Below are 25,233 nucleotides of genomic sequence, written 5' to 3' on the forward strand. Positions count from 1 at the left end.
AATCATTAAAATAATTGGCAACATCAAATGGTTTTGTGATGAATAAGACATCTGATTCGATTAAAAATGTAGTTGAGCTGCCCACAATTTAATTTAAGTACTCCAAAGTTTTTTTTCCATCATTATTTATATCATTGAGCTTGGCTTCATAATAAATGTTCTTCTTCTTTTTATTGAGTTTAGTCAATAATTTCTTAATTTGCAGTAAATAAGCCAGTCAGATGTACAGCCAGACTTATTAGCCACTCCTTTTGCCCCATCTCTTTCAACCATACAGTTTTTCAATTCCTCATCAATCCATGGAGCCTTAACAGTTCTAACAGTCAGTTTCTTAACAGGTGCATGTTTATCAATAATTGGAAGAAGCAATTTCATAAATGTATTAAGTGCAGAGTCTGGCACTAGTTACAGTAAGAAGCTTCCTCTTGAAAACCAGCCAATATTCAGCTCCCCAAGAAAGTAGACCTCTCTGTTTACATCACATACACTATCAAGCATTTCACACATATTATTTAGATACTGACTGTTAGCACTTGGTGGCCTATAGCAACACCCCAAAAGAAAAGTCTTTAGATGTGCCAAGTGAACCTGCATCCACAACAATTCAATAACACTTGACATAAGATATTCTCTAAGCATTACAGGGATATGGCTCTGAATAAATACAGCAACTCCTCCCCCATAAGCATTTCTGTCTCTTCTATAAATGTTATATCCTTGAATTACTACTGATGTATCATCAAATGAATTATCTAAGTGAGTCTCAGAAATGGCTAATATATGAGTGTTATCTGATGTTAGCAAGTTATTGATTTCATGAACCTTATTTCTAAGGCTACATATATTCATATGGGCTGTTTTCAGCCCTTTCCTAGCTTATCAGTGATAGACATAATATTGAAAGAGCAGACAAAGCAAGATAAAAAAATATATACATTCAGCAATGCATTAATCCATTGGGCTGTGTGTGTGCTGCGGGGTTGAGGCTACGAACCCATAGGCTTGGTTTTATCATCCCTTCCAGGCTTTTGGGAGGGAGGGTTGACAATGAGCCTGTCCCCACGCGCTCTGGCAGCTTTCATGGCTGGGATCAGTTCTTTCCTCTTCTGGCGCACAGCTTCAGGATAGTCCTCGTTGAGGAAGATATACATTCCTCTCAAGTTCTTGGCTCTTTCCAGAACAGCTACCTTGTCCTTGAACCTCAGGAACTTGACCACTATCGGCCTGGGCCTATCACCTGGGCTCGGTAGTGGGTTTTCCAGTCCTGTGGGCGCGCTCCACCTCAATCTTCCTGTGGTCCATCTTCAATTTCCCAGAGATCATTTCCCTCACTTTGTCCTCAGACTCCATCCAGGTCTCATGTGGAGATTCTGCAATTCCATACACAACCATGTTGTTTCGCCTTGATTGTCCCTTGAGATAGTCTGATTTATCTGTCATTGTTATCATGGATTCACACACAGAACTGATGTCATCTCTCAATGACTTACAGATTGCTGTCATCTTGCCTTTCTCCTGTTTCAACTCATTGAGCTGATCCTGAGAGAACTGCAAACTGTTCTTCAGGTCCTGGACCTCTCTAGTCAGGTCGTCCATTCTTTTATTAGTAGAATCCACGAGTATTTGGACAAAACACTTGAAACTATTTTCTTGTTGTTGTAATAACTGCTTATAGGTCTCTTTTTGTTCGCTCTTTTTGTTCGTTCGTAACGGTAAGGGTGGAGGTGGATTCCCGGTGTCTGTGACAACCCACCGTTTGTTGCGACGCAGACCCGGTGGCGAGCGTGCTGAAACAGAAGAGTCACTCTCTGTCCTTTTCAGCTATGATGCTGAGACGTTACCCGACAAAGTAATGTTAGGATATATCAGTTATCCCGTAAGAGCTTTTGTGCCAAATCCACTACAGTGTTTCAGGTTCCTGGCAGCTTTCATGGCTGGGATCAGTTCTTTCCTGTTTTGGCGCACAGCTTCAGGATAGTCCTCGTTGAGGAAGATATACATTCCTCTCAAGTTCTTGGTCATGTTGCGGCAGTGTGTAGGAGGGAGATTCCAAGGTGTGCGAAGTGTTCAGGAGGGCACGGGACAAAGGAATGTGTAGTATCAGTGAAAGAAGCGGTATGTGTTAACTGTAGAGGTGCCCATGTTCCTGGGGATCAGAAGTGGTGCGGTGCGAGAGGAAGGTTTAGGTTGCCAGGGTCAGAGTTGTACAGAAGGGGTCGTATGTTGAGGCAGAGAAGAAAGTACAGGAAGATGGGTCAAGGGAGAGGGATCCTAAGATGCTCCTGGTGAGTAGTAGACTTTTCCCAGTACAGAGTGCTAGGCCTACGAATGAAATTTGCGACAATGAGGTTGGCTTTTTAGCGTTTATTGCCATGGTGATCAACTGTACTACAGAAAATAGGTGTTGTGGTGGCATCTGCAGAGAAGAATTTGGGTTTACGGGATTTTAATGCAGAAGAGTTACAGTGTGTGTTTTTTTTTACAACTTCATAATTTCATTCCAAGTAATCATCTCATCTCAGCTGTTGTCTATGCTGTCTGACAAAATGACTATTTTGTACTTCTTCAAAGTAATTAAGGCAAACTTTTATGACTGCTGAAAACCAACTATCAATCACTTAGATCATGCATTTTCAGGTAGAGATACCTTGCAAAGTATCAGTTGTTCTCTATATCCCCTCACGATCGAGCATTCTTCTGTCTCTTCCGCAGGAGGCGTAAAAGAAACACAGACAGGCTCTGATTTATCTCTTGGGAAACTGTGCAATGTGAGCATTGAGATCGCAGAAAACCACCAAACAAAATGGAATTCAAATAATTAAACCGACATTAGTCAATTAATTATTTGTTTAAAAAATGATAATTGATTGATGTCCCTAACTAACACTGGAGCTAGGCTATACAATGTCCAACCAACTTTGCCACAATCGCACACCAGCTGGCTGAAACTAATTGAGAGAAAGGAGACAACTACATTTATATTTTAGTCATTTAACAGATGCTCTTATCCAGAGCGACTTCCAGATAGTGCATTCATTTTAAGATAGCTAGGTGGGTGAACCACATGTCACAGGCATAAAAAGTACATTTTTCCTCAATAATGTAGCTATCAGTAGATTCAGAGCTAGAAGAGGGGTGGGGTGGGGGTGTAAAGTGCAAGTGCTGGTTAAGTGTTTTATATTTTTTATTTTAAAATATGGGGGGTGGTCGAGGTGAGGATTATTTAAGATACTGTTTGAAGAGGTAGGGTTTCAGATGTTTTCGGAAGATGGGCAGGGACCCTACTGTCCTAGCTTCGGGGGAAGCTGAGGTGGCAGAACGGAGTGCTCGGTTTGGGGTGTAGGGTTTGAGCATAGCATAAAGGTAGGGAGGGGGAGTTCCTCTTGCTAGTTCCGTAGGAAAGCAGCATGCTGTTGTAGTGGATGCAAGCTTCGACTGGAAGCCAGTGGAGTGTGCGGAAAAGCGGGGTGATATGAGAGAAATTGGGAAGGTTGAAAACCATGCGGGCTTCTACGTTCTGGATAAGTTGCAGGGGTTTGATTGCACAAGTGGTGAGCGCAGCCTCCAGCGAGTTGCAGTAGTCCAGACGGGAGAGGACAAATGCCTGGATAAGGACCTGCGCTGCTTCCTGTGTGAGGTAGGGTTGTACTCTACGGATGTTGTGGAGCATGAACCTGCAGGAGCGTGTCACTGATTTGATGTTTGCAGAGAACTACAGGGTGTTCTCCAGGGTCATGTCAAGGTTCTATATTTTCATGTTGCACAACCTTTAGATTTCTGATGAAATGCTTTCAATATTTGTAAATGAATTTCTACAATTTATAGTTGGTTTGAGGTTTTTAAGTCATTGACATTTGGAGCTATTTGAATGTTAACATACCATCCCATGTACATTGTGCAATTTACAGATGGTCCCTAACTAGCCCCATAAGGAAATCCAAAGTTAATCCAAATTTACCACAGGCATTACGATTGGGTCGGGTGCAGCTGCACTCCGAATTGATGATTACTTGTGTGCTGCCAGCTGTGGGAATGTGGGCAGTATTGAACAGCTGTGGAGACTGCTGAGGGGAGAATGGCTCATAATAATGGTTGGAATGGAGTAAATGGAATGGTATAAAAAACATGGTTTTCATGGATTTGATAATATTCCATTCACTCCATTCCATCCATTACACTCAATTTCAACAAACCCAACCTTAATTTATGTTGTGATGCAGTAGTCAAGACCACAATCTCACAAAACTCAGTTAAAAAACCTGTTAAGGATAGGGGGCAGTATTTTCACGGCTGGATAAAAAACGTACCCGATTTAATCTGGTTATTACTCCTGCCCAGAAACTAGAATATGCATATACTTATTTTATTTGGATAGAAAACACACTAAAGTTTATAAAACTGTTTGAATGGTGTCTGTGAGTATAACAGAACTCATATGGCAGGCCAAAACCTGAGAAGATTCCATACAGGAAGTGCCCTCTCTGACCATTTCTTGGCCTTCTATAGCCTCTTTATGGAAAATAGAGGATCTCTGCTGTAACGTGACATTTTCTAAGGCTCCCATAGGCTCTCAGAAGGCGCCAGAATGGGGAATGATGACTCTGCAGTCCCTGGGCGAAAAACAGTAGGGGATTTGGAAAGTGGTCGATCTGAGAACAATGACACGGGCGTGCGCGTGCATGTGACGACTCCATTTTACTTCTTTCAGTCTTTGAATGGATACAATGTCTCCCGGTCGGAAAATTATCGCTATTTTACGAGAAAAATCGCATAAAAATTGATTTTAAACAGCGTCACCGTTCGGATAGTGTCTTGAACGCAAGAACAGAACGCAGCTATTTGGATATAACTATGGATTATTTGGAACCAAAACAACATTGGGTGTTGAAGTAGAAGTCCTGAGAGTGCATTCTGATGAAGAACAGCAAAGGTAATCCAATTTTTCTTATAGTAAATCTGAGTTTGGTGAGTGCCAAACTTGGTGGGTGTCAAAATAGCTAGCCATGATTGCCGGGATATCTACTCAGAATATTGCAAAATGTGCTTTCACCGAAAAGCTATTTTAAAATTGGACACCGCGATTGCATAAAGGAGTTCTGTATCTATAATTCTTAAAATAATTGTTATGTTTTTTGTGAACGTTTATCGTGAGTAATTTAGTAAATTCACCGGAAGTGTTCGGTGGGTATGCTAGTTCTGAACGTCACATGCTAATGTAAAAAGCTGTTTTTTGATATAAATATGAACCTGATTGAACAAAACATGCATGTAGTGTATAACATAATGTCCTAGGAGTGTCATCTGATGAAGATCATCAAAGGTTAGTGCTGCATTTAGCTGTGGCTTTGGTTTTTGTGACATTATATGCTAGCTTGAAAAATGGGTGTGTGATTATTTCTGGCTGGGTACTCTCTTGACATAATCTAATGTTTTGCTTTCGTTGTAAAGCCTTTTTGAAATCGGACAATGTGGTTAGATAATGGAGAGTTTTGTCTTTAAAATGGTGTAAAATAGTCATATGTTTGAAAAATGGAAGTTTTGGGATTTTTGAGGAGTTTGTAATTCGCGCCACGCCCTATCATTGGATATTGGCGAGGCGTTCCGCTAGCGGAACATCTAGATGTAAGAGGTTTTCAAGACTGACTTAATGACAAATTATCCTATTTACAATTGGTAGTCAATTTTGACACTGAAGAATACGTTTTGGACTCATATCGATGCTACATAGGCTGTTTTCTAAATGAGAAGTTGGTTTTTAGGGGCGGTTGCTGTTTAAAGAGAAAGACGTTGCTAGATAAGATTAGCTATTTTTACTTCACTGTTCTTACCACGTGCGTGATGTTACCAAATCATTATTTAGAATTAAAGCCAAGCTGGCGTGTGACATTAACTCACCGCCTGTCAGAGAGCATGGGAGTAATTATATATCTCCTGATTCTGGGTCAGTAAATGTTCAGCTTTTTATTTGACCAACATATCATTACTGAGTCTGTTTAAAAGCTATATATTATATGTATGTGTGCAGTTCAACCTTTCTTTTATGTCTTCATTTAGCGCTTCTCAAGGACTATGGTCATGGAGAGCCACAGGAAGGTGGGGCTGAAGCTAAGGTGATTTTGTGTTATGCTATTTGTGATGATGATAAAGACTGAATGTGAAGGTTTTAGACTTCATTTTTGTAAATGATTGTATTGTTAGGTTGATCAGTAATATTCACCTATATCAGCAATTTATACATGGCTCATTTGTTCATTCTCCAGCATTAACCAGACCTTGCTCAAGAACATTAAAACCATTCACTTTAAAGGGGGTCTTTAATCAGAAAATATGTATTTATTGTGACTTAAATATGATCTGTAAGCAGGACTAGCCAAAACCAGTGCTTTTAAATGGACATGTAACGACATTACACGTGTCATAACATTCTTTTGTATATGTGGTGTCATTTAGATATCGACGAGTGCAGTAAAAACTCAGTCATCTGTGTGGACAATTCATCTTGTTACAAAAGTAAGGATGGCTACAGCTGTGGGTGTAATACTGGGTTTGACGACTTTACTGGTGCCACACGACAATGCTTGGGTAAGAATTCTGTCTTTAGTATCATCCTTATAATCAGAGACTCTCACCCTCATCTCTCCATCTCCACTTCATCCTCACCACACGCTTTCTCTTTCAGACATAGACGAATGTGCTACGTTTCCAGAGATTTGTGGGAAATGGAGAACCTGTCTTAATCAGGTGGGTAGCTACCTGTGCCAGTGTCTCAATGGATTTAGGAACTCTAGCGACGGAAAAACTCTGTGTGTAGGTGAGAGAAACACAATTCTTCTTGAGTCTTCTGACTGTCCCATCCAATGCTGTGTTATTTTGACTGACCCATAATATTCTGTTTCAAATTGTATTTACACCATGTGTAACAGGCTTCACTGTGCCTGCTTTACTGTCCCTGGCTCAAACGAATTATCCTCTGATTAATAAACACACATAACTGTCTACTTGACAAAACACTAGCCAGCTGCTCCACCGAAAAGGTACCATTTTGGTGATGCAGGTGGAAACATTTTAAACTCTCTTACACTTGGACTCATCAACATTATTTAGATATCAACGAGTGTATAGACATTCTCCCCGTCTGTGGGGACAATTGAACATGCGTGAACACCACAGGCTGTTTAATACTGTGTCTTCCTGGGTTTAGATTAGAGCCTGAGAATATCACTGGTAAAATGTTTGTGTGTGACGTCCTTTCCTTGTCATCCCACACTTTCATCCTCTCTCCCTGAATTCGCCATCTCTCTCTTCCTCTTTCAGACATTGACGAGTGTAGTACAGACGGAGTATGTGGAAAGAGGGGCATCTGTCAAAACCTGATTGGCAGTTACTGGTGCGAGTGTCCTGCTGGATTTACTAACTTTGGCAAAAACCAAAATAAGTGTGTAGGTGAGAGACAAGCAGCATTCCACCTGTCGTCCATGATGTATTCCTTTATCATGCACAGGTCTGTACATAGTGTACTGTAGAAGGGTATTGAGATAATGTCTCCATGTTTTTACTTTAGAGCTTAATTGTGATCAGTACGAAACACAGCCTGGACAGGTAAAGCTTTACTTTAGAAATATTACATTATTAATTGAGTAAAGGGTATTTTTCCTTGATCTTGAAATGTTTTTATGCATTTTCCTCCCAGACTCTACCAGGCTTTGATAGTTTCTTGTCTCTGTTGAGAAACAACTGTTTGGTGTTGAACAACTCTACGTTGTCTGGACCTACAGGACCGCTGTCAACTGGAGATATGCTTTTGACAGTAAGTCACCACACAGAAACACACATGCAAATGCACACACTCGTACAAAACCCTTATGTCTCTCTTCTCTAGTTACTGGTTAATACCACTGATGTTCTTCAACTGGACCTCCAGTCCAATGGTCACCGTAGTAGCAGTGAAGTGACTAAGTTACTGAAGACCATTGAAATCTCGATCAGACTGATCGCTCCACTGCTGACAGAGAACATGACCAGGATAGAGACCAACCACACAGGTAACACACACACACTGAGCAAATATTCACAATGTTGCGGCAGGTAGCCTAGTGGTGAGAATGTTGAACCACTAACCGGAAGTTTGCTAGATTTAATCCCCGAGCTGACAAGGTAAAAATCTGTCATTCTGCCCCTGAGCAAGGCAGTTAACCCATTGTTCCATGGGCGCCGAAGATGTGGATGTCGATTTAAGGCAGCCGCCCGCACTGCTCTGATTCAGAGGGGTTGGGTTAAATGCAGAAGACACAATTCAGTTGGACAACAGACTAGGTATCCCCCTTTCCCATTTACTGACTGATTTCTGGTCTGTGTTGATTATGTCATTATTTTGAAAAACAGAGGTTGAGATTATGGTGAGGAGAGACAAGACTCCACCTGAAGGACCAGTCAGCCTGACCAATGAGAACACGCAACTTGACACCACCTGGGAGACGGTGATTGGAGATGACCTGAATTACCAAGGTAGTCGCAGTCCTACAGTACCAATCATCTGCTCAAAATATGACTAAAGACATACATTGATGGATTCACTTGGGATATTGTGAGTTGTACATGTTTTTGTAGCAGGCCTTATGTTTTCTTGTGTTGTTTTTTTATGTGCAGGGTTTGCGTTTGTTGTTCTGCTCAGCAATAAGAATCTGGATAGTCTGAAGGACAACACTTCTCATCAGAGCCAGCAGCTCATGTCCAGTGCTTCGACGGTGTTCGTTAGCAACTCCAACACAACAAACCTGCCCGACCTGATTAATCTCACCTTCAATCACCTGCAGGTAACACTTGTGTCTACTTAATAGTTTCTGGATGTCATTAAAACATGTTTTTCATTGATATACTTTTCATGAAGTCACATTCTTTCCTGAATTTACTGAGTCTAAATGGAATTGACCCCAACCCATATACACTGTATCCTAGTCCAGTGATGTTGACCCCACCTGTGTTTATTGGTCGGATGAGAATGGACCGGGGGTGTGGTCTGGGCGGGGTTGCACCTCAGTGATGTCAAACTCCACCCACACTGTGTGCTCTTGCAACCATCTCAGCACATTCGCTCTGGTGAACATAATCAGTACGGAAAAGGTAATGAGAACACTAACCAGTTTTCCATCGAACCTTTTTATGCGAGTAAAGTACATGTCGGATGAAAAATGGCATGACAGGCCTGATGGAAACAGAAAATGTTTCGGAAAATTTTTGAAATGTCAAGAAAACAAAATAAGCTAGACGAGGTGGGATGTTTTTGTGTCGGTAAAAATAATTATGCAGGAAATGTCGGTGGAAACGCTTTTATGGCCAAATATTGATGTAATAACCATCATATCGAAGTAAACTTGGAGTCAAGCTATGATGTGTGTGGTCCTCCCACTACGACTTGTCGGGAAAGCATGCAGTTTATTAGGCAACAGATTAAATATGTTTATGTTGAACTTCACGGGGTGGTGAATGTGCATGGTGATGAGCTTGATGCTGCTTTCAAATAGCGCTGTGGGTTTCAGGGCACGTTCCAATACCGGAATGGGCACATTTGCTATAAAGCGCAAAAAAAAAGAATAGTGAGAAATCCCTCAGAGTTGAAAATGCCATGTAAACCCATTTAACTTGTAGTTTTTATTCGGTACATGGACATTTTACCGCAAAGGGTATTTTTTATCAGCACTATGTCATCAAGCACAGCCTTTTATCCGCAACAAGTCAATTTGATGAAACACATCTGGTGGGAAAATGTACATATTGTTTAAATGCAGATTTTAGAGTATTCCCATGTAAATCTGTCACCAATTGGATGGAAACCTACTGCAGCTAGTATAGCACATCTGAAGGGGGAGAAAATATATTCCCAGATATGTGTATCAGAGTCTTCCTTTGGTTAATCTGAAACTGTTAATGTTCTATAATAGTAAATGTGTTTGATGCATTTGTCACATTATTTAGGGGAGTTTGATGCTTGTTGAGTGCTTAAGTGCTGATGTTGTTTTGGAGGCTCAGCTGTGTGTTTGACATGTTCATACTGTCTAGTCGGTGTGTGTCTGATGCTTGTTATTCCTCGTTGGCAGGGAAGCGGCAGCTGTCGTTGGTGATGTGGGGGGGTGTTTTTGTGGCACTGACCTGTGTGGTCCTGTCCCTGATCACAACCCTGTGGTGTCGCTTTGCCAGCCGCAAACGCCGTGGAGGAAACCGGCTGAAACAGGATGAACAACTCAATAGAAAATAAGACATGGATTTTAATTATTTGTGTTCTAAGAAAAGCTTTACTTGGAATGAATTTGTAACATTGTCTCTTGGCTTGCAAGGCCTTCCACATGCCAGCATTTTTTATTTAATTAGAAGTGAAAGTAATATTTTTCCTGTTTATTTTACAGTGCTTGAGAAGGTATTTAAATCCAAAAATCATCTCGCTATTATTTCCTCCATTCTGATATAAATATCTAAATTTGAGTTGTCCCTTTCTTCAAAAATAAGCACGACATCATCCTGAAAGTAAAATGAATTTGATCATTGCTCACCCAAAACCTTGTTTTCTTTTGCCTCTCATTAGGCTGACAGAACTGCCCACATGGTGTAAAGACTTCAAAACTGACTTAAAGGGCCAATGCAGTCAAGAACATGATTTCCTGATTTTTATGTATATTTAAACACTTTGAGGTTGGAATAAGACTGCGAAATTGTGGACATTATGATAATGCCCTTTTAGTGTAAGAGCTGTTTGAAATGTTTGGTGGGATGGAATTTTGGCTTGCTGGTGACATCACCAGGCAGTAAATTAGTTAATAGAGCAATAAGAAAGAGCGTTCCAAACCTGGGCTGTATCATAAACATTCCCCATCCCCCCCAAAATAAGCTTTTTGGTCTTAATTTAAGGTTAGGGTTAGGCATATGGTTAGCCGTGTGCTTACGTTTTGGGTTAGGTTTCAAATCAAATTTTAATTAAGAAGAGACATTTTAGAAATAAGCGGGGCTTATGACTTTGTGGCTGTAGTAACTAGTGATGACAAGTGCACAGAGAGAGAGAGCTTTGTCAGGAAGACTTCACGTTTTGTGTCAGCCAGACTAGAGAAATGTATGTCTGCCCTGAAACTTACTGTTGATCATCATGAAGGAACATAGTGTGAGTGATATTAATATCGTAAATCTAAAGTCTCCCACCATTTGATCATAGTTGCGTCTTAATTTTCCAACAGGCTGTTTATCACACAAATGCATTTGCCATCATTATCATGACTTTGATATCTCTCATTAGCTCTTGAAACTTCTCTCTTCATTGGTTAATCGACCTATCTTTTGAGCTAACATAAATTTAGATAATGTAGCCTTTCAATGTATTAGGATGCTTCGGCTATGGAGGGAGAATTCATCAGGAAAATGATTGATTTCATGGACAAATAGTCCCACCACCACTTGAAGAAAAACCCAGAAACCCTCTTCATTTGTGTAATCAGAAAGACACACTAAATGTTAAGCATTCAAACCCCTTCCCCGTCAATGCTGATAGAGCAAGTGAGAAAGTGAAAGTTACAGGAAATGCTGCTGCAGTGACTTTTAAAATTTGCATAAAGGTCAGACATCTTCAAAAGAAATCAAGAGCAAGACATTTTGAAAAGGAGAGAAAAAGATAAGTAGCAGTGCTTCAGAGTGAAATATTGATTCTAAATCTACTTTTGGTAAGGCAGCTGGTTTATGTGGCCCTGTTGATAAGAGTCTATACTGTGCATGTTGGTGTTTTAGATCAATGTGTCCTCTTATGTCTGATCTTGGATACAGACCCTCTACACTAGAGTCTAATTCAGGGATGGAACTCATGGACGTGGCCTACGCAAAACTAGACAAATCAACCTGATGTGAATTGCGATGCAAATGGTCTTCTCATGCTACCCAGTCAGTTCCTCTTTGTTTTCGACTTGCAAGAAAATGCCGATGCAAGTTATGGGGAAATAATTTTACTTCCCTGCGCTAACCACATCCGTGAGGTCTCCAAATTATTCTTTAGAACAAAAACCAAGCTGACATGTGACATTAACTCACCAGCTGTCAGAGATCATGGGAGACATTCTATTTCTACTGATTGTGGGTCGGTCAATTTTCTGCTTTTTATTTGACCAACACATCATCATTGAAATGTCCTTGTTTTTGAAAGAAAAACACATTTTTTGTCCATTAAAATAACATCAAATTGATCAGTAATACAGTGTAGACATTGTTAATGTTGTAAATGACTATAGTACCTAGAAACGGCTTATTTTTATTGGAATATCTACATAGGCGTAGAGAGGCCCATTATCAGCAACCATCATTCCTGTGTTGCAATCTCACGTTGTGTTAGCTAATCCACATTTATAATTTTAAAAGGCTAATTGATCAATTTCTCACATGGAATAGCCTTAATTTCTCAGAACAAGAATAGACTGACAAGTTTCAGAAGAAAGTTCTTTGTTTCTGCCCATTTTCAGCCTGTAATCGAACCCACAAAACGCTGATGCTCCAGGACCTCAACCAGTTTATTGGCGGCCAGATTTATTGCTTCTTTAAACAGTACAACAGTTTTCAGCTGTGCTAACATAATTGCAAAAGAAACGATAGTCCATCATTACTTTAAGACATGAAGGTCAGTCAATGTGGAACATTTCTAGAACTTTGAAAGTTTCTTCAAGTGCAGTCGCAAAAACCATCAAGCGCTATGATGAAACTGGCTCTCATGAGGACTGCCACAGGAAAGGAAGACCCAGAGTTACCTCTGCTGCAGAGAATAAGTTCATTAGAGTTACCACCCTCAGAAATTGCAGCCCGAATAAATGCTTCAGAGAGTTCAAGTAACAGACCCATCTCAACATGAACTGTTCCGAGGAGACTCCGTGAATCAGGCCTTCACGGTCGAATTGCTGTAAAGAAACCACTACTAAAGGACACCAATAAGAGGAAGAGACTTGCTTGGGCTAAGAAACATGAGCAATGGTCATTAGACCGGTCCAAATTTACGATTTATGGTTCCAACCGCCGTGGCTTTGTGAGACGCAGAGCAGGTGAACGGATGATCTCCGCATGTGTGGTTCCCACCGTGACGCATGGAGGAGGGGGTATGATGGTGTGGAGATGCTTTGCTGGTGACAGTGTCAGTGATTTATGTAGAATTCAAGGTACACTTAAACAGCATGGCTACCACAGCATTCTGTAGCGATACGCCATCCCATCTGGTTTGTGCTTAGTGGGACTATCATTTGTTTTTCAACAGGACAATGACCCAAAAACAAACCTCCAGGCGGTGTAAGGGCTATTTGACCAAGAAGGAGAGTGATGGAGTGCTGCATCAGATGACGTGGCCTCCACAATCACCTGACCTCAACCCAATTGAAATGGTTTAGGATGAGTTGGATCGCAGAGTGAAGGAAAGCAGCCAACAAGTGGTCAGCATCTGTGGGAACTCCAAGACTGCCAGAAAAGCATTCCAGGTAATGCTGGTTGAGAGAATGCCAAGAGTGTGCAAAGCTGTCATCAAAGCAAATGGTGGCTACTTTAAAGATTCTAACACATTAAATCTATTTTGATTTGTTTAACACTTTCTTGGTTACTACATGATTCCATATGTATTATTTCATAGTTTTGATGTCTTCACTATTGTAGAAAATAGTAAAAATAAAGAGAACCCCTTGAATGAGTTGGTGTGTCCTAAATTTGTACTGGTGCTGTATTTTGATCAGTAATGTTGACCTTTGATAATCTCCAGCATTAGACAGACCCTGTTTAGAAACGTTCAACACGATGTACTGTTTAGTAGTGGGATGTTTTTTCAGAAGATAATCTAGTCTTTCTAAATTCACCTCTCATCTCCCTCATGTAGATATAATGAGTGCTTAAATGAGAAGAACATCTGTAGGCTATTCAACTTGTATCAACACCGTTGAAAGCTACTACTGTCAATGCTATTCTGGCTTCAGATCGCTTGGCTTTGAATGATGTGGTGGTCAATACAATCTTATTTAAAGTGTAACTGTGTTAACGTGTGAGGCATTATCCCCCTCTCTTTGTCAACATACAATCTTTAATCATCTTTCCATCTCCACTACTTTTCCCTTCTCCCTTTCTCTGTCAGACATAGACGAGTGTGTTGAGAACCAACATATTTGTGGGGAACGGGGAATCGATCTCAATCAGCTGGGCAGCTACCTGTGCAAGGGTCACACAGGATTCAGTAGCTATGGCAACAGACAAACTCAGTGTGCAGGTGAGAGACACATTTCTTCTTGGGTGTTGTTGTGTTGGGTTTTGTCTAAATACTCTACCTTTTGTCTGTCTTCCATGTACTGGCTGACTACTGAACCACCATAAGTTTTATTTACCCAGGCCAAAACCTGAATGGCAGTTACTGGTGCCAGTGTCCTGCTGGATTTACTAACTTTAGCAAAAACCAAACTAAGTGTCTAGGTGTGAGACAAGCACCAGTCCACCTGTCGTCCATGATGTACTCCTTTATCATGCACAGGTCTGTACATAGTGTACTGTAGAAGGGTATTGAGATATATCTCCATGTTTTTATTTTAGAGCTTGTGTGACCAGCATGAAACACAGCCTGGACAGGTGCCCCCCCCCAGACTGTACCAGGCTTTGACAGTTTCTTGTCTCTGAGAAAAAACAGTTAGGTGTTGAGCAACTCTATGATGTCTGGACTACAAGATAGTTACTGACTGGAGATGTGCTTTTGACAGTAAGTCAAAACACACAAACACAAACAAGTATATAACTCTTGTCTCTTTTTATCTAGTTACTGGTTAATACCACTGATGTTCTTCAACTGGGCCTCCAGTCCAATGGTCACCGTAGTAGCAGTGAAGTGACTAAGTTACTGAGGAAGATTGAAATCTCTCTGACTGAACGCTCAGCTGCTGCCAGAGACCTAACCACACAGGTAACAGACAGACTCAGAGCTCATGCTGACCACATATTTACCATTTACTGACCACCTCACAGGCACCACAGGTTGACCACAATCTGAGCACCATACTGATCATAAACGGAGCACTAACAAGCACATTAGATTGTGTCAACGTTAAAATATAAGTAATGCAATATTGTGTTCTTTCAGTAATGGTGATTCCTGGTCTGTGTTGATTTTGTCAATATTTTGAAAAACAGAGACTGAGATTATGGTGAGGAGAGACAAGACTCCACCTGAAGGACCAGTCAGTCTGACCAATGAGAACACTCAACTTAACACCAATTAATTGAGAGAAAAGAGACAACTACATTTGCATTTTAGTCATTTAACAGATGCTCTTATCCAGAGCGACTTCCAGATAGTGCATTCATTTTAAGATAGCTAGGTGGGTGAACCACATATCACAGGCATAGAAAGTACATTTTTACTCAATGTAGCTATCAGTAGATTCAGAGCTAGAAGAGGGGTGGGGTGGGGGTGTAAAGTGCAAGTGTTGGTTTAGTGTTTTAGATTTTTGTTATTTAAAACAATGGGGGGTGGTCGAGGTGAGGAGGAGGATTATTTAAGTTACTGTTTGAAGAGGTAGGGTTTCAGATGTTTTTTCGGAAGATGGGCAGGCTCTACTGTCCTAGCTTTAGGTGGAAGCTGAGGTGGCAGAACGGAGTGGCAGAACGGAGTGCTCAGTTTGGGGTGTAGGGTTTGAGCATAGCCTAAAGGTAGGGAGGGGCAGTTCCTCTTGCTGTTCCGTAGGAAAGCACCATGGTTTTGTGGTGGATGCAAGCTTCGACTTGAAGCCTGTGGAGTGTGTGGAAAAGCGGGGTGACATGAGAGAACTTGGGAAGGTTGAAAACCATGCGGGCTTCTACGTTCTGGATAAGTTGCAGGGGTTTGATTGCACAAGTGGTGAGCGCAGCCTCCAGCGAGTTGCAGAAGTCCAGACGGGAGAAGACAAGTGCCTTGATAAGGACCTGCGCTGCTTCCTGTGTGAGGTAGGGTTGTACTCTACGGATGTTGTAGAGCATGAACCTGCAGGAGCGGGTCACTGCTTTGATGTTTGCAGAGAACGACAGGGTGTTGTCCAGGGTCATGCCAAGGTTCTATATTTTGATGTTGCTCACCCTTTAGTTTTCTGATGAAATGCTTTCAATATTTGTAAATTAATTTCTACAATTTATAGTTGGTTTGAGGTTTTTAAGTCATTGACATTTGGAGCTATTTGAATGTTAACATCCCATCCCATGTACATTGTGCAATTTACAGATGGTCCCTAACTAGCCCCATATGGAAATCCAAAGTTAATCCAAATTTACCACAGGCATTATGATTGGGTCGGGTACAGCAGCACCCTGAATTGATGATTACTTGTGTGCTGCCAGCTGTGGGCATGTGGGCAGTATTGAACAGCTGTGGAGACTGCTGAGGGGAGAATGGCTCATAATAATGGGTGGAATGGAGTAAACGGAATGGTACAAAATTAATTTATGTTGTGATGCAGTAGTCACGACCACAATCTCACAAAACTCAGTTAAAGACTGACTTTATGACAAATTATCCTATTTTCAATTGGTAGTCAATTTTGACACTGAAGAATACGTTTTGGACTCATATCAATACCACACATGCTGTTTTCTAAATGAGAAGTTGGTTTTTAGGGGTGGTTGCTGTTTAAAGAGAAAGAATTTGCTAGTTAAGATGAGCTATTTTTACTTCGCTGTCCTTACCACGTGCGTGATGTTACCAAATCATTATTTAGAATTAAAGCCAAGCTGACATTTGACATTAACTCACCGCCTGTCAGAGAGCATGGGAGCAATTATATATCTCCTGATTCTGGGTCAGTAAATGTTCAGCTTTTTATTTGACCAACATATCATCACTGAGTCTGTTTAAAAGCTATATATTATATGTATGTGTGCAGTTCAACCTTTCTTTTATGTCTTCATTTAGCGCTTCTCAAGGACTATGGTCATGGAGAGCCACAGGAAGGTGGGGCTGAAGCTAAGGGGATTTTTTGTTATGAAATTTGTGATGATGATAAAGACTGAATGTGAAGGTTTTAGACTTCATTTTTGTAAATGATTGTATTGTTAGGTTGATCAGTAATATTCACCTATATCAGCAATTTATACATAGTTCATTTGTTCATTCTCCAGCATTAACCAGACCTTGCTCAAGAACATTAAAACCATTCACTTTAAGGGGGGTCTTTAATCAGAAAAATATGTATTTATTGTGACTTAAATGTGATCTGTCATAACTTCAAACATTGTTTTCTCTGATGTATAGAGCTTTGAACTAATACTCTTATGGCTACCTTGAGTTTGAGAGTGAATCGTATGTAAGCAGGACTAGCCAAAACCAGTGCTTTTAAAAGGACATGTAACGACATTACACGTGTCATAACATTCTTTTGTATATGCGGTGTCATTTAGATATCGACGAGTGTAGTAACAACTCACTCATCTGTGGGGACAATTCAGCTTGCTTCAACACTATCATGTGCTTTCACCCATGGAATTAGCTGTTAGGAGGTCAAAGGTTGAGGGGGTGGGATGACCTGAAATATTCTAATTTTACAAAATGTTATGCTGTTTTCAAATGAAACACAATACCTTGCTCCTGTTAAAGCTTTTAGAATTTATGTATTTTTTAGGTATTGCTGTGTATGTTTTTCTGGGTTTATTGACTTCTGGTGCCACTCAACAATGCTTGGGTAAGAATTCTGTCTTTAGTATCATCCTTATAATCAGACTCTCACCCTCATCTCTCCATCTCCACTTCATCCTCACCACACGCTTTCTCTTTCAGACATAGACGAGTGTGTTGAATCCCCAGATATTTGTGGGAATTGGGGAACCTGTCGTAATACGGGTTGTAGCTACATGTGCTTGTGTCCCAATGGATTTAGGAACTCTGGTGACAGACAAACTTCGTGTGTAGGTGAGAGAAACACAATTCTTCTTGAGTCTTCTGACTTTCCCATCCAATGCTGTCTTATTTTGACTGACCCAAGATATTCTGTTTCAAATTGTATTTACACCATGTGTAACAGGCTTCACTGTGCCTGCTTTACTGTCCCTGGCTCAAACTAATTATCCTCTGATTAATAAACACACATAACTGTCTGCTTGACAACACACACGCTTTCTCTTTCAGAGAAAGACAAGTGTGTTGAGTCCCCAGATATTTGTGGGAAATGGGGAACCTGTCTTAATCAGGTGGGTAGTTACATGTGCCAGTGTCCCAATGGATTTAGGAACTCTGGTGACAGACAAACTTCTTGTGTAGGTGAGAGAAACATAATTCTTCTTGAGTCTTCTGACTGTCCCATCCAATGCTGTCTTATTTTGACTGACCCAAAATATTCTCTTTCAAACTTTATTTACTCTTTGTGTAACAGGCTTCACTGTGCCTGCTTTACTGTCCCTGGCTCAAACTAATTATCCTCTGATTAACAAACACACATAACTGTCTGCTTGACAAAACACTAGCCAGCTGCACCACCGAAAAGGTACCATTTTGGTGATGCAGTGTGAAACATTTTAAACTCTCTTACACTTGGACTCATCAACATTATTTAGATATCAACGAGTGTATAGACATTCTCCCCGTCTGTGGGGACAATTGAACATGCGTCAACACCACAGGCTGTTTAATACTGTGTCTTCCTGGGTTTAGATTAGAGCCTGAGAATATCACTGGTAAAATGTTTGTGTGTGACGTCCTTTCCTTGTCATCCCACACTTTCATCCTCTCTCCCTTAATTCTCTCTTCCTCTTTCAGACATTGACGAGTGTAATACAGACGGAGTATGTGGAAAGAGGGGCATCTGTCAAAACCTGATTGGCAGTTACTGGTGCGAGTGTCCTGCTGGATTTACTAACTTTGGCAAAAACCAAAATAAGTGTGTAGGTGAGAGACAAGCAGCATTCCACCTGTCGTCCATGATGTATTCCTTTATCATGCACAGGTCTGTACATAGTGTACTGTAGAAGGGTATTGAGATAATGTCTCCATGTTTTTACTTTAGAGCTTAATTGTGACCAGTACGAAACACAGCCTGGACAGGTAAAGCTTTACTTTAGAAATATTACATTATTAATTGAGTAAAGGGTATTTTTCCTTGATCTTGAAATGTTTTTATGCATTTTCCTCCCAGACTCTACCAGGCTTTGACAGTTTCTTGTCTCTGTTGAGAAACAACTGTTTGGTGTTGAACAACTCTACGTTGTCTGGACCTACAAGACCGCTGCCAACTGGAGATGTGCTTTTGACAGTAAGTCACCACACAGAAACACACATGCAAACGCACACACACACACGTACAAAACCCTTATGTCTCTCTTCTCTAGTTACTGGTTAATACCACTGATGTTCTTCAACTGGACCTCCAGTCCAATGGTCACCGTAGTAGCAGTGAAGTGACTAAGTTACTGAAGACCATTGAAATCTCGATCAGACTGATCGCTCCACTGCTGACCGAGAACGTGACCAGGATAGAGACCAACCACACAGGTAACACACACACACACTGAGCACATATTTACAATGGGGCGGCAGGTAGCCTAGTGGTGAGAACGTTGGACCAGTAACCGGAAGGTTGCTGGATTGAATCCCCAAGCTGACAAGGTAAAAATCTGTCATTCTGCCCCTGAGCAAGGCAGTTAACCCATTGTTCCATGGGCGCCGAATATGTGGATGTCGATTTAAGGCAGCCGCCCACACCGCTCTGATTCAGAGGGGTTGGGTTAAATGCAGAAGACACAATTCAGTTGAATACATTCAGTTGGACAACAGACTAGGTATCCCCCTTTGCCATTTACTGACCACCTCGCAGGTACTGCAATCTGAGCACCATACTGATAATAAACGGAGCACTAACAAGCACATTAGATTGTGTCAATGTTAAAATATAAGTAATGCAATATTGTGTTCTTTCAGTAATGGTGTTTTCTGGTCTGTGTTGATTTTGTCAATATTTTTGAAAAACAGACGTTGAGATTCTGGTGAGGAGAGACAAGACTCCACCTAAAGGACCAGTCAGCCTGACCAATGAGAACACTCAACTTGACACCACCTGGGAGACGGTGATTGGAGATTACCAGAATTACCAAGGTAGCCGCAGTCCTACTGTACCAATCATCTGCTCCAAATATTATTAAAGGCATACATTGAGATATTGTGAGTTGTACATGTTTTTGTATCAGGCCTTATGTTTTCTTGTGTTGTTTTTTATGTGCAGGGTTTGCGTTTGTCGTTCTGCTCAGCTATAAGAATCTGGATAGTCTGAAGGACACCACTTCTCGTCAGAACCTGCAGCTCATGTCCAGTGCTTTGACGGTGTCCGTTAGCAACTCCAACACAACAAACCTGCCCCAACTGATTAATCTCACCTTCAATCACCTGCAGGTAACACTTGTCTCTACTTAATAGTTTCTGACTGTCAGTAAAACATGTTTTTCATTGATATATTTTCCATTAAGTCAAATTCTTTCCTGAAATTACTGAGTCTAAATGGAATTGACCCCAACCCATATACACTGTATCCTAGTCCAGTGATGTTGACCCCACCTGTGTTTATTGGTCGGATGAGAATGGACCGGGGGTGTGGTCTGAGCTGGGTTGCACCTCAGTGATGTCAAACTCCAACCAAACTGTGTGCTCCTGCAGCCATCTCAGCACATTCGCTCTGCTGAAGGGAATCCATCAGAAAAAGGTAATGAGAACACTAACCAGTTTTCCATCTAACCTTTTTATGCGAGTAAAGTACATGTCGGATGAAAAATGTCATGACAGGCCTGATGGAAACAGAAAATGTTTTGGAAAACTTTCTAAATGTCAAGAAAACAAAATAAGCTAGACAAGGTGGGATGTTTTTGTGTCGGTAAAAATAATTATGCAAGAAATGTCAGTGGAAACGCTTTTATGGCCAAATATTGATGTAATAACCATCATATTGAAGTAAACTTGGAGTCAAGCTATGACGGGTGTGGTCCTCCCACTACGACTTGTCGGGAAAGCATGCAGTTTATTAGGCAACAGATTTTACCGCAAAGGGTATTTTTTTATCTGCACTATGTCATCAAGCACAGCCTTTTATCCGCAACAAGTCAATTTGATGAAACACATCTCGTGGGAAAATGTACATATTGTTTTAATGCAGATTTTAGAGTATTCCCATGTAAATCTGTCACCAAATCGATGGAAACCTACTGTAGCTAGTATAGCACATCTGAAGGGGGAGAAAATATATTCCCAGATATGTGTGTCAGAGACTTCCTTTGATTAATCTGAAAATGTTCATGTTTTAAAATAGTAAATGTAAGTGTTTGATGCATTTGTCACATTATTTAGGGGAGTTTGATGCTTGTTGAGTGCTTAAGTGCTGATGTTGTTTTGGAGGCTCAGCTGTGTGTTTGACATGTTCATACTGTCTAGTCGGTGTGTGTCTGATGCTTGTTATTCCTCGTTGGCAGGGAACCGGGCAGCTGTCGTTGGTGATGTGGGGGGGTGTGTTTGTGGCACTGACCTGTGTGGTCCTGTCCCTGATCACAACCCTGTGGTGTCGCTTTGTCAGCCGCAAACGCCGTGGAGGAAACCGGCTGAAACAGGATGTACAACTCCATAGAAAATAAGACATGGATTTTAACTATTTGTGTTCTAAGAAAAGCTTTACTTGGAATGAATTTGTAACGTTGTCTCTTGGCTTGCAAGGACATCCACATGCCAGCATTTTTTATTTAAGTAGTATAAAAATGTATCAAACAAACAAAAATATAAGAACACAACTTTATGTTAATAGATATACAATATCTCATGTATATAACTCTTATCAGTTCTGGAGTGTAACAGATGAGCTCTCATCTCTATGGCAACATACATAAATGCTTTTACTCTTAAACATGGTGTGTAATTTGTAGAGATGAGAATAGTGGTATATCCACTCAACGCTGCATTTGACCAGTATTATGCCACTTGGTTGTTGTTGTAACTGAGTTATTTTAAGTGAAAGTAATATTTTCCTGTTTATTTTAGTGCTTGAGAAGGTATTTAATTCCAAAAATCATCTCGCTATTATTTCCTCCATTCTGATATAAATATCTAAATATGAGTTGTCCGTTTCTTCAAAAATAAAGCACGACATCATCCTGAAAGGACAATGAATTTGATCATTGCTCACCCAAAACATTGCTTTTTTTGCCTCTCATTAGGCCGACAGAACTGCCCACATGGTGTAAAGACTTCCAAACTGACTTAAAGGCCCAATGCAGTCAAGAACATGATTTCCTGAGTTTTATGTATATTTAAACACTTTGAGGTTGGAATAAGACTGTGAAATTGTGGACATTATGATAATGCCCTTTTAGTGTAAGAGCTGTTTGAAATGTCAGCCTGTTTTGGTATGATGGAGTTTTGGCTTGCTGGTGACATCACCAGGCAGTAAATTAGTTAATAGAGCAATAAGAAAGAGCGTTCCAAACATGGGCTGTATCATAAAAATTCCCCATCCCCCCAAAAATAAGCTTTTTGGTCTTAATTTAAGGTTAGGGTTAGGCATATGGTTAGTGTTAGGTTTCAAATCAGATTTTAATTAAGATGAGACGTTTTAGAAATAAGCGGGGCTTATGACTTTGTGGCTGTAGTAACTAGTGACGACAAGTGCACAGAGAGAGATAGCTTTGTCAGGAAGACTTCGCGTTTTGTGTCAGCCAGACTAGAGAATGTATGTCTGCCCTGAAATTTACTGTTGATCATCATGAAGGAACATAGTGTGAGTGATATTAATATCGTAAATCTAAAGTCTCCCACCATTTGATCATAGTTGCGTCTTAATTTTCCAACAGGCTGTTTATCACACAAATGCATTTGCCATCATTATCATGACTTTGATATCTCTCATTAGCTCTTGAAACTTCTCTCTTCATTGGTTAATCGACCTACCTTTTGAGCTAACATAAATTTAGATAATGTAGCCTTTCAATGTATTAGGATGCTTCGGCTATGGAGGGAGAATTCGTCAGGAAAATGATTGATTTCATGGACAAATAGTCCCACCACCACTTGAAGAAAAACCCAGAAACCCTCTTCATTTGTGTAATCACAAAGACACACTAACTGTTAAGCATTCAATCCCCTTCCCTGTCAATGCTGATAGAGCAAGTGAGAATGTGAAAGTTACGGGAAATGCTGCTGCAGTGACTTTTAAAATTTGCATAAAGGTCAGACATCTTCAAAAGAAATCAAGAGACATTTTGAAAAGGAGAGAAAAGATAAGTAGCAGTGCTTCAGAGTGAAATATGGATTCTAAATCTACTTTTGGTAAGGCAGCTGGTTTATGTGGCCCTGTTGATAAGAGTCTATACTGTGCATGTTGGTGTTTTAGATCAATGTGTCCTCTTATGTCTGATCTTGGAGACAGACCCTCTACACTAGAGTCTAATTCAGGGATGGAACTCATGGACGTGGTCTAAGCAAAACTAGACAAATCAACCTGATGTGAATGGTCTTCTCATGCTACCCAGTCAGTTCCTCTTTGTTTTTGACTTAAAATATTTTTCCGTTGCTAGTTATGGGGAAATATTTTTACTTCCCTGCGCTAACCACATCCGTGAGGTCCCCAAAATATTCTTTAGAACTAAAACCAAGCTGACATGTGACATTAACTGACCAGCTGTCAGAGATCATGGGAGCTATTCTATTTCTACTGATTGTGGGTCGGTCAATTTTCTGCTTTTTATTTGACCAACACATCATCTTTGAAATGTCCTTGTTTTTAATGGAATATCTACATAGGCGTACAGATGCCCATTATCAGCAACCATCATTCCTGTGTTGCAATGGCACATTGTGTTAGCTAATCCAAGTTTATAATTTTAAAAGGCTAATTGATCAATTTCTCACATGGAATAGCCTTAATTTCTCAGAACAAGAATAGACTGACAAGTTTCAGAAGAAAGTTCTTTGTTTCTGCCCATTTTCAGCCTGTAATCGAACCCACAAAACACTGACGCTCCAGGACCTCAACTAGTTTATAGGAGGCCAGTTTTATTGCTTCTTTAATCAGTACAACAGTTTTCAGCTGTGCTAACATAATTGCAAAAGAAACGACAGTCCATCATTACTTTAAGACATGAAGGTCAGTCAATGTGGAACATTTCTAGAACTTTGAAAGTTTCTTCAAGTGCAGTCGCTAAAACCATCAAGCGCTATGATGAAACTGGTTCTCATGAGGACTGCCACAGGAAAGGAAGACCCAGAGTTACCTCTGCTGCAGAGGATAAGTTCATTAGAGTTACCACCCTTAGAAATTGCAGCCCGAATAAATGCTTCAGAGAGTTCAAGTAACAGACACATCTCAACATGAACTGTTCAGAGGAGACTGCGTAAATTATTTTTATTTATTTATTTATAACAAGTTCTCATTTACATCTGCTACCTGGCCAAGATAAATCAAAGCAGTTCGACACATACAACAACACAGAGTTACACATGGAGTAAAACAAACATACAGTCAATAATACAGTAGATAAATAAGTCTATATACAATGTGAGCAAATGAGGTGAGATAAGCGAGGTAAAGGCAAAAAAGGCCATGGTGGCAAAGTAAATACAATATAGCAAGTAAAACACTGGAATGGTTGATTTGTAGTGGAAGAAAGTGCAAAGTAGAAATAGAAATAATGGGGTGCAAAGGAGCAAAATAAATAAATAAATACAGTAGGGGAAGAGGTAGTTGTTTGGGCTAGATTATAGATGGGCTATGTACAGGTGCAGTGATCTGTGAGCTGCTCTGACAGCTGGTGCTTAAAGCTAGTGAGGGAGATAAGTGTTTCCAGTTTCAGAGATTTTTGTAGTTCGTTCCTGTAGTAACTTGACAAGGAAAGCCCACACGCATTTCTATATTACTTTCCTTTACTTTCAACCCAATAACTAAAAGGTGTACAGCCAGGTACAAACGGTACAAATATAACAGAACTATATAGGCCACTCAACCGGTGGTAGAATCACATTGCACAGAACTCACTCTTAGTGATGACATCATCAAAGGGGAAAAGTCACGGTCAATGCCAATAATAACCATGTAATTATTTATATAGTGTCCACACTATAACACTTCTCCCCCCTCAATTTAAATCCCCCCCTTAAGGAAAACATAAGGTTAACCACATCAGTGTTTTCTTTTCTTTACTACACAACACTGTAGAACTTCTGCTGGTGTTACTGTAAATGTAAACAAAACAACAACAAAAACAATGACAGTCCTTATT

General features: G+C 40.4%; 2 protein-coding genes across 10 annotated transcripts; both read left to right on the forward strand.

Moving 5' to 3' along the window:
• Positions 1–5,895: 5,895 nt before the first annotated feature.
• On the forward strand, positions 5,896–22,119 carry LOC106604605 (adhesion G protein-coupled receptor E2). Of its 9 annotated transcripts, XM_045718060.1 has the most exons (13): positions 16,019–16,799; positions 16,913–16,951; positions 17,619–17,678; positions 17,774–17,905; positions 18,122–18,253; positions 18,749–18,877; positions 18,996–19,033; positions 19,125–19,241; positions 19,318–19,480; positions 19,958–20,080; positions 20,208–20,374; positions 20,517–20,681; positions 21,442–22,119. In XM_045718060.1, exons 1-13 carry the CDS (start codon positions 16,769–16,771, stop codon positions 21,598–21,600), a joined length of 1,455 nt encoding a protein of 484 aa, XP_045574016.1. In that variant the 5' UTR covers positions 16,019–16,768; the 3' UTR covers positions 21,601–22,119. The 9 variants fall into 9 exon arrangements, with proteins under 9 accessions (XP_045574014.1, XP_045574017.1, XP_045574020.1 ...); XM_045718058.1 differs by lacking the exons at positions 16,019–16,799; positions 16,913–16,951 and adding an exon at positions 5,896–5,941; XM_045718063.1 differs by lacking the exon at positions 18,122–18,253 and having other exon boundaries at positions 16,016–16,799.
• Positions 5,972–12,277, forward strand: LOC106604643 (adhesion G protein-coupled receptor E5). Its single transcript, XM_014199486.2, has 11 exons — positions 5,972–6,110; positions 6,451–6,582; positions 6,680–6,811; positions 7,315–7,443; positions 7,562–7,599; positions 7,691–7,807; positions 7,880–8,042; positions 8,383–8,505; positions 8,647–8,813; positions 8,956–9,120; positions 10,095–12,277. The coding sequence occupies exons 6-11, from the start codon at positions 7,796–7,798 to the stop codon at positions 10,116–10,118; spliced, it is 654 nt and encodes a 217-aa protein (XP_014054961.2). The 5' UTR covers positions 5,972–6,110; positions 6,451–6,582; positions 6,680–6,811; positions 7,315–7,443; positions 7,562–7,599; positions 7,691–7,795; the 3' UTR covers positions 10,119–12,277.
• Positions 22,120–25,233: the final 3,114 nt, after the last annotated feature.

Source organism: Salmo salar, chromosome ssa05, assembly GCF_905237065.1.
Source record: "Salmo salar chromosome ssa05, Ssal_v3.1, whole genome shotgun sequence".
In the NCBI taxonomy this organism is placed as follows: Eukaryota; Metazoa; Chordata; class Actinopteri; order Salmoniformes; family Salmonidae; genus Salmo; species Salmo salar.

What these genes read in the sequence shown, in the direction of transcription:
- LOC106604643 (XM_014199486.2), top strand. An exon ending in GATAGAGACCAACCACACAG is followed by an intron (nt 8,043 to 8,382) that starts GTAACACACACA and finishes TTTGAAAAACAG; the next exon opens with AGGTTGAGATTATGGTGAGG. An exon ending in ACATAATCAGTACGGAAAAG is followed by an intron (nt 9,121 to 10,094) that starts GTAATGAGAACA and finishes CCTCGTTGGCAG; the next exon opens with GGAAGCGGCAGCTGTCGTTG.
- LOC106604605 (XM_045718059.1), top strand. Translation starts at nt 17,546, where the DNA reads ATGTTATGCTGTTTTCAAATGAAACACAATACCTTGCTCCTGTTAAAG. An exon ending in TGCCACTCAACAATGCTTGG is followed by an intron (nt 17,679 to 17,773) that starts GTAAGAATTCTG and finishes TTTCTCTTTCAG; the next exon opens with ACATAGACGAGTGTGTTGAA. An exon ending in CAGACAAACTTCGTGTGTAG is followed by an intron (nt 17,906 to 18,121) that starts GTGAGAGAAACA and finishes TTTCTCTTTCAG; the next exon opens with AGAAAGACAAGTGTGTTGAG.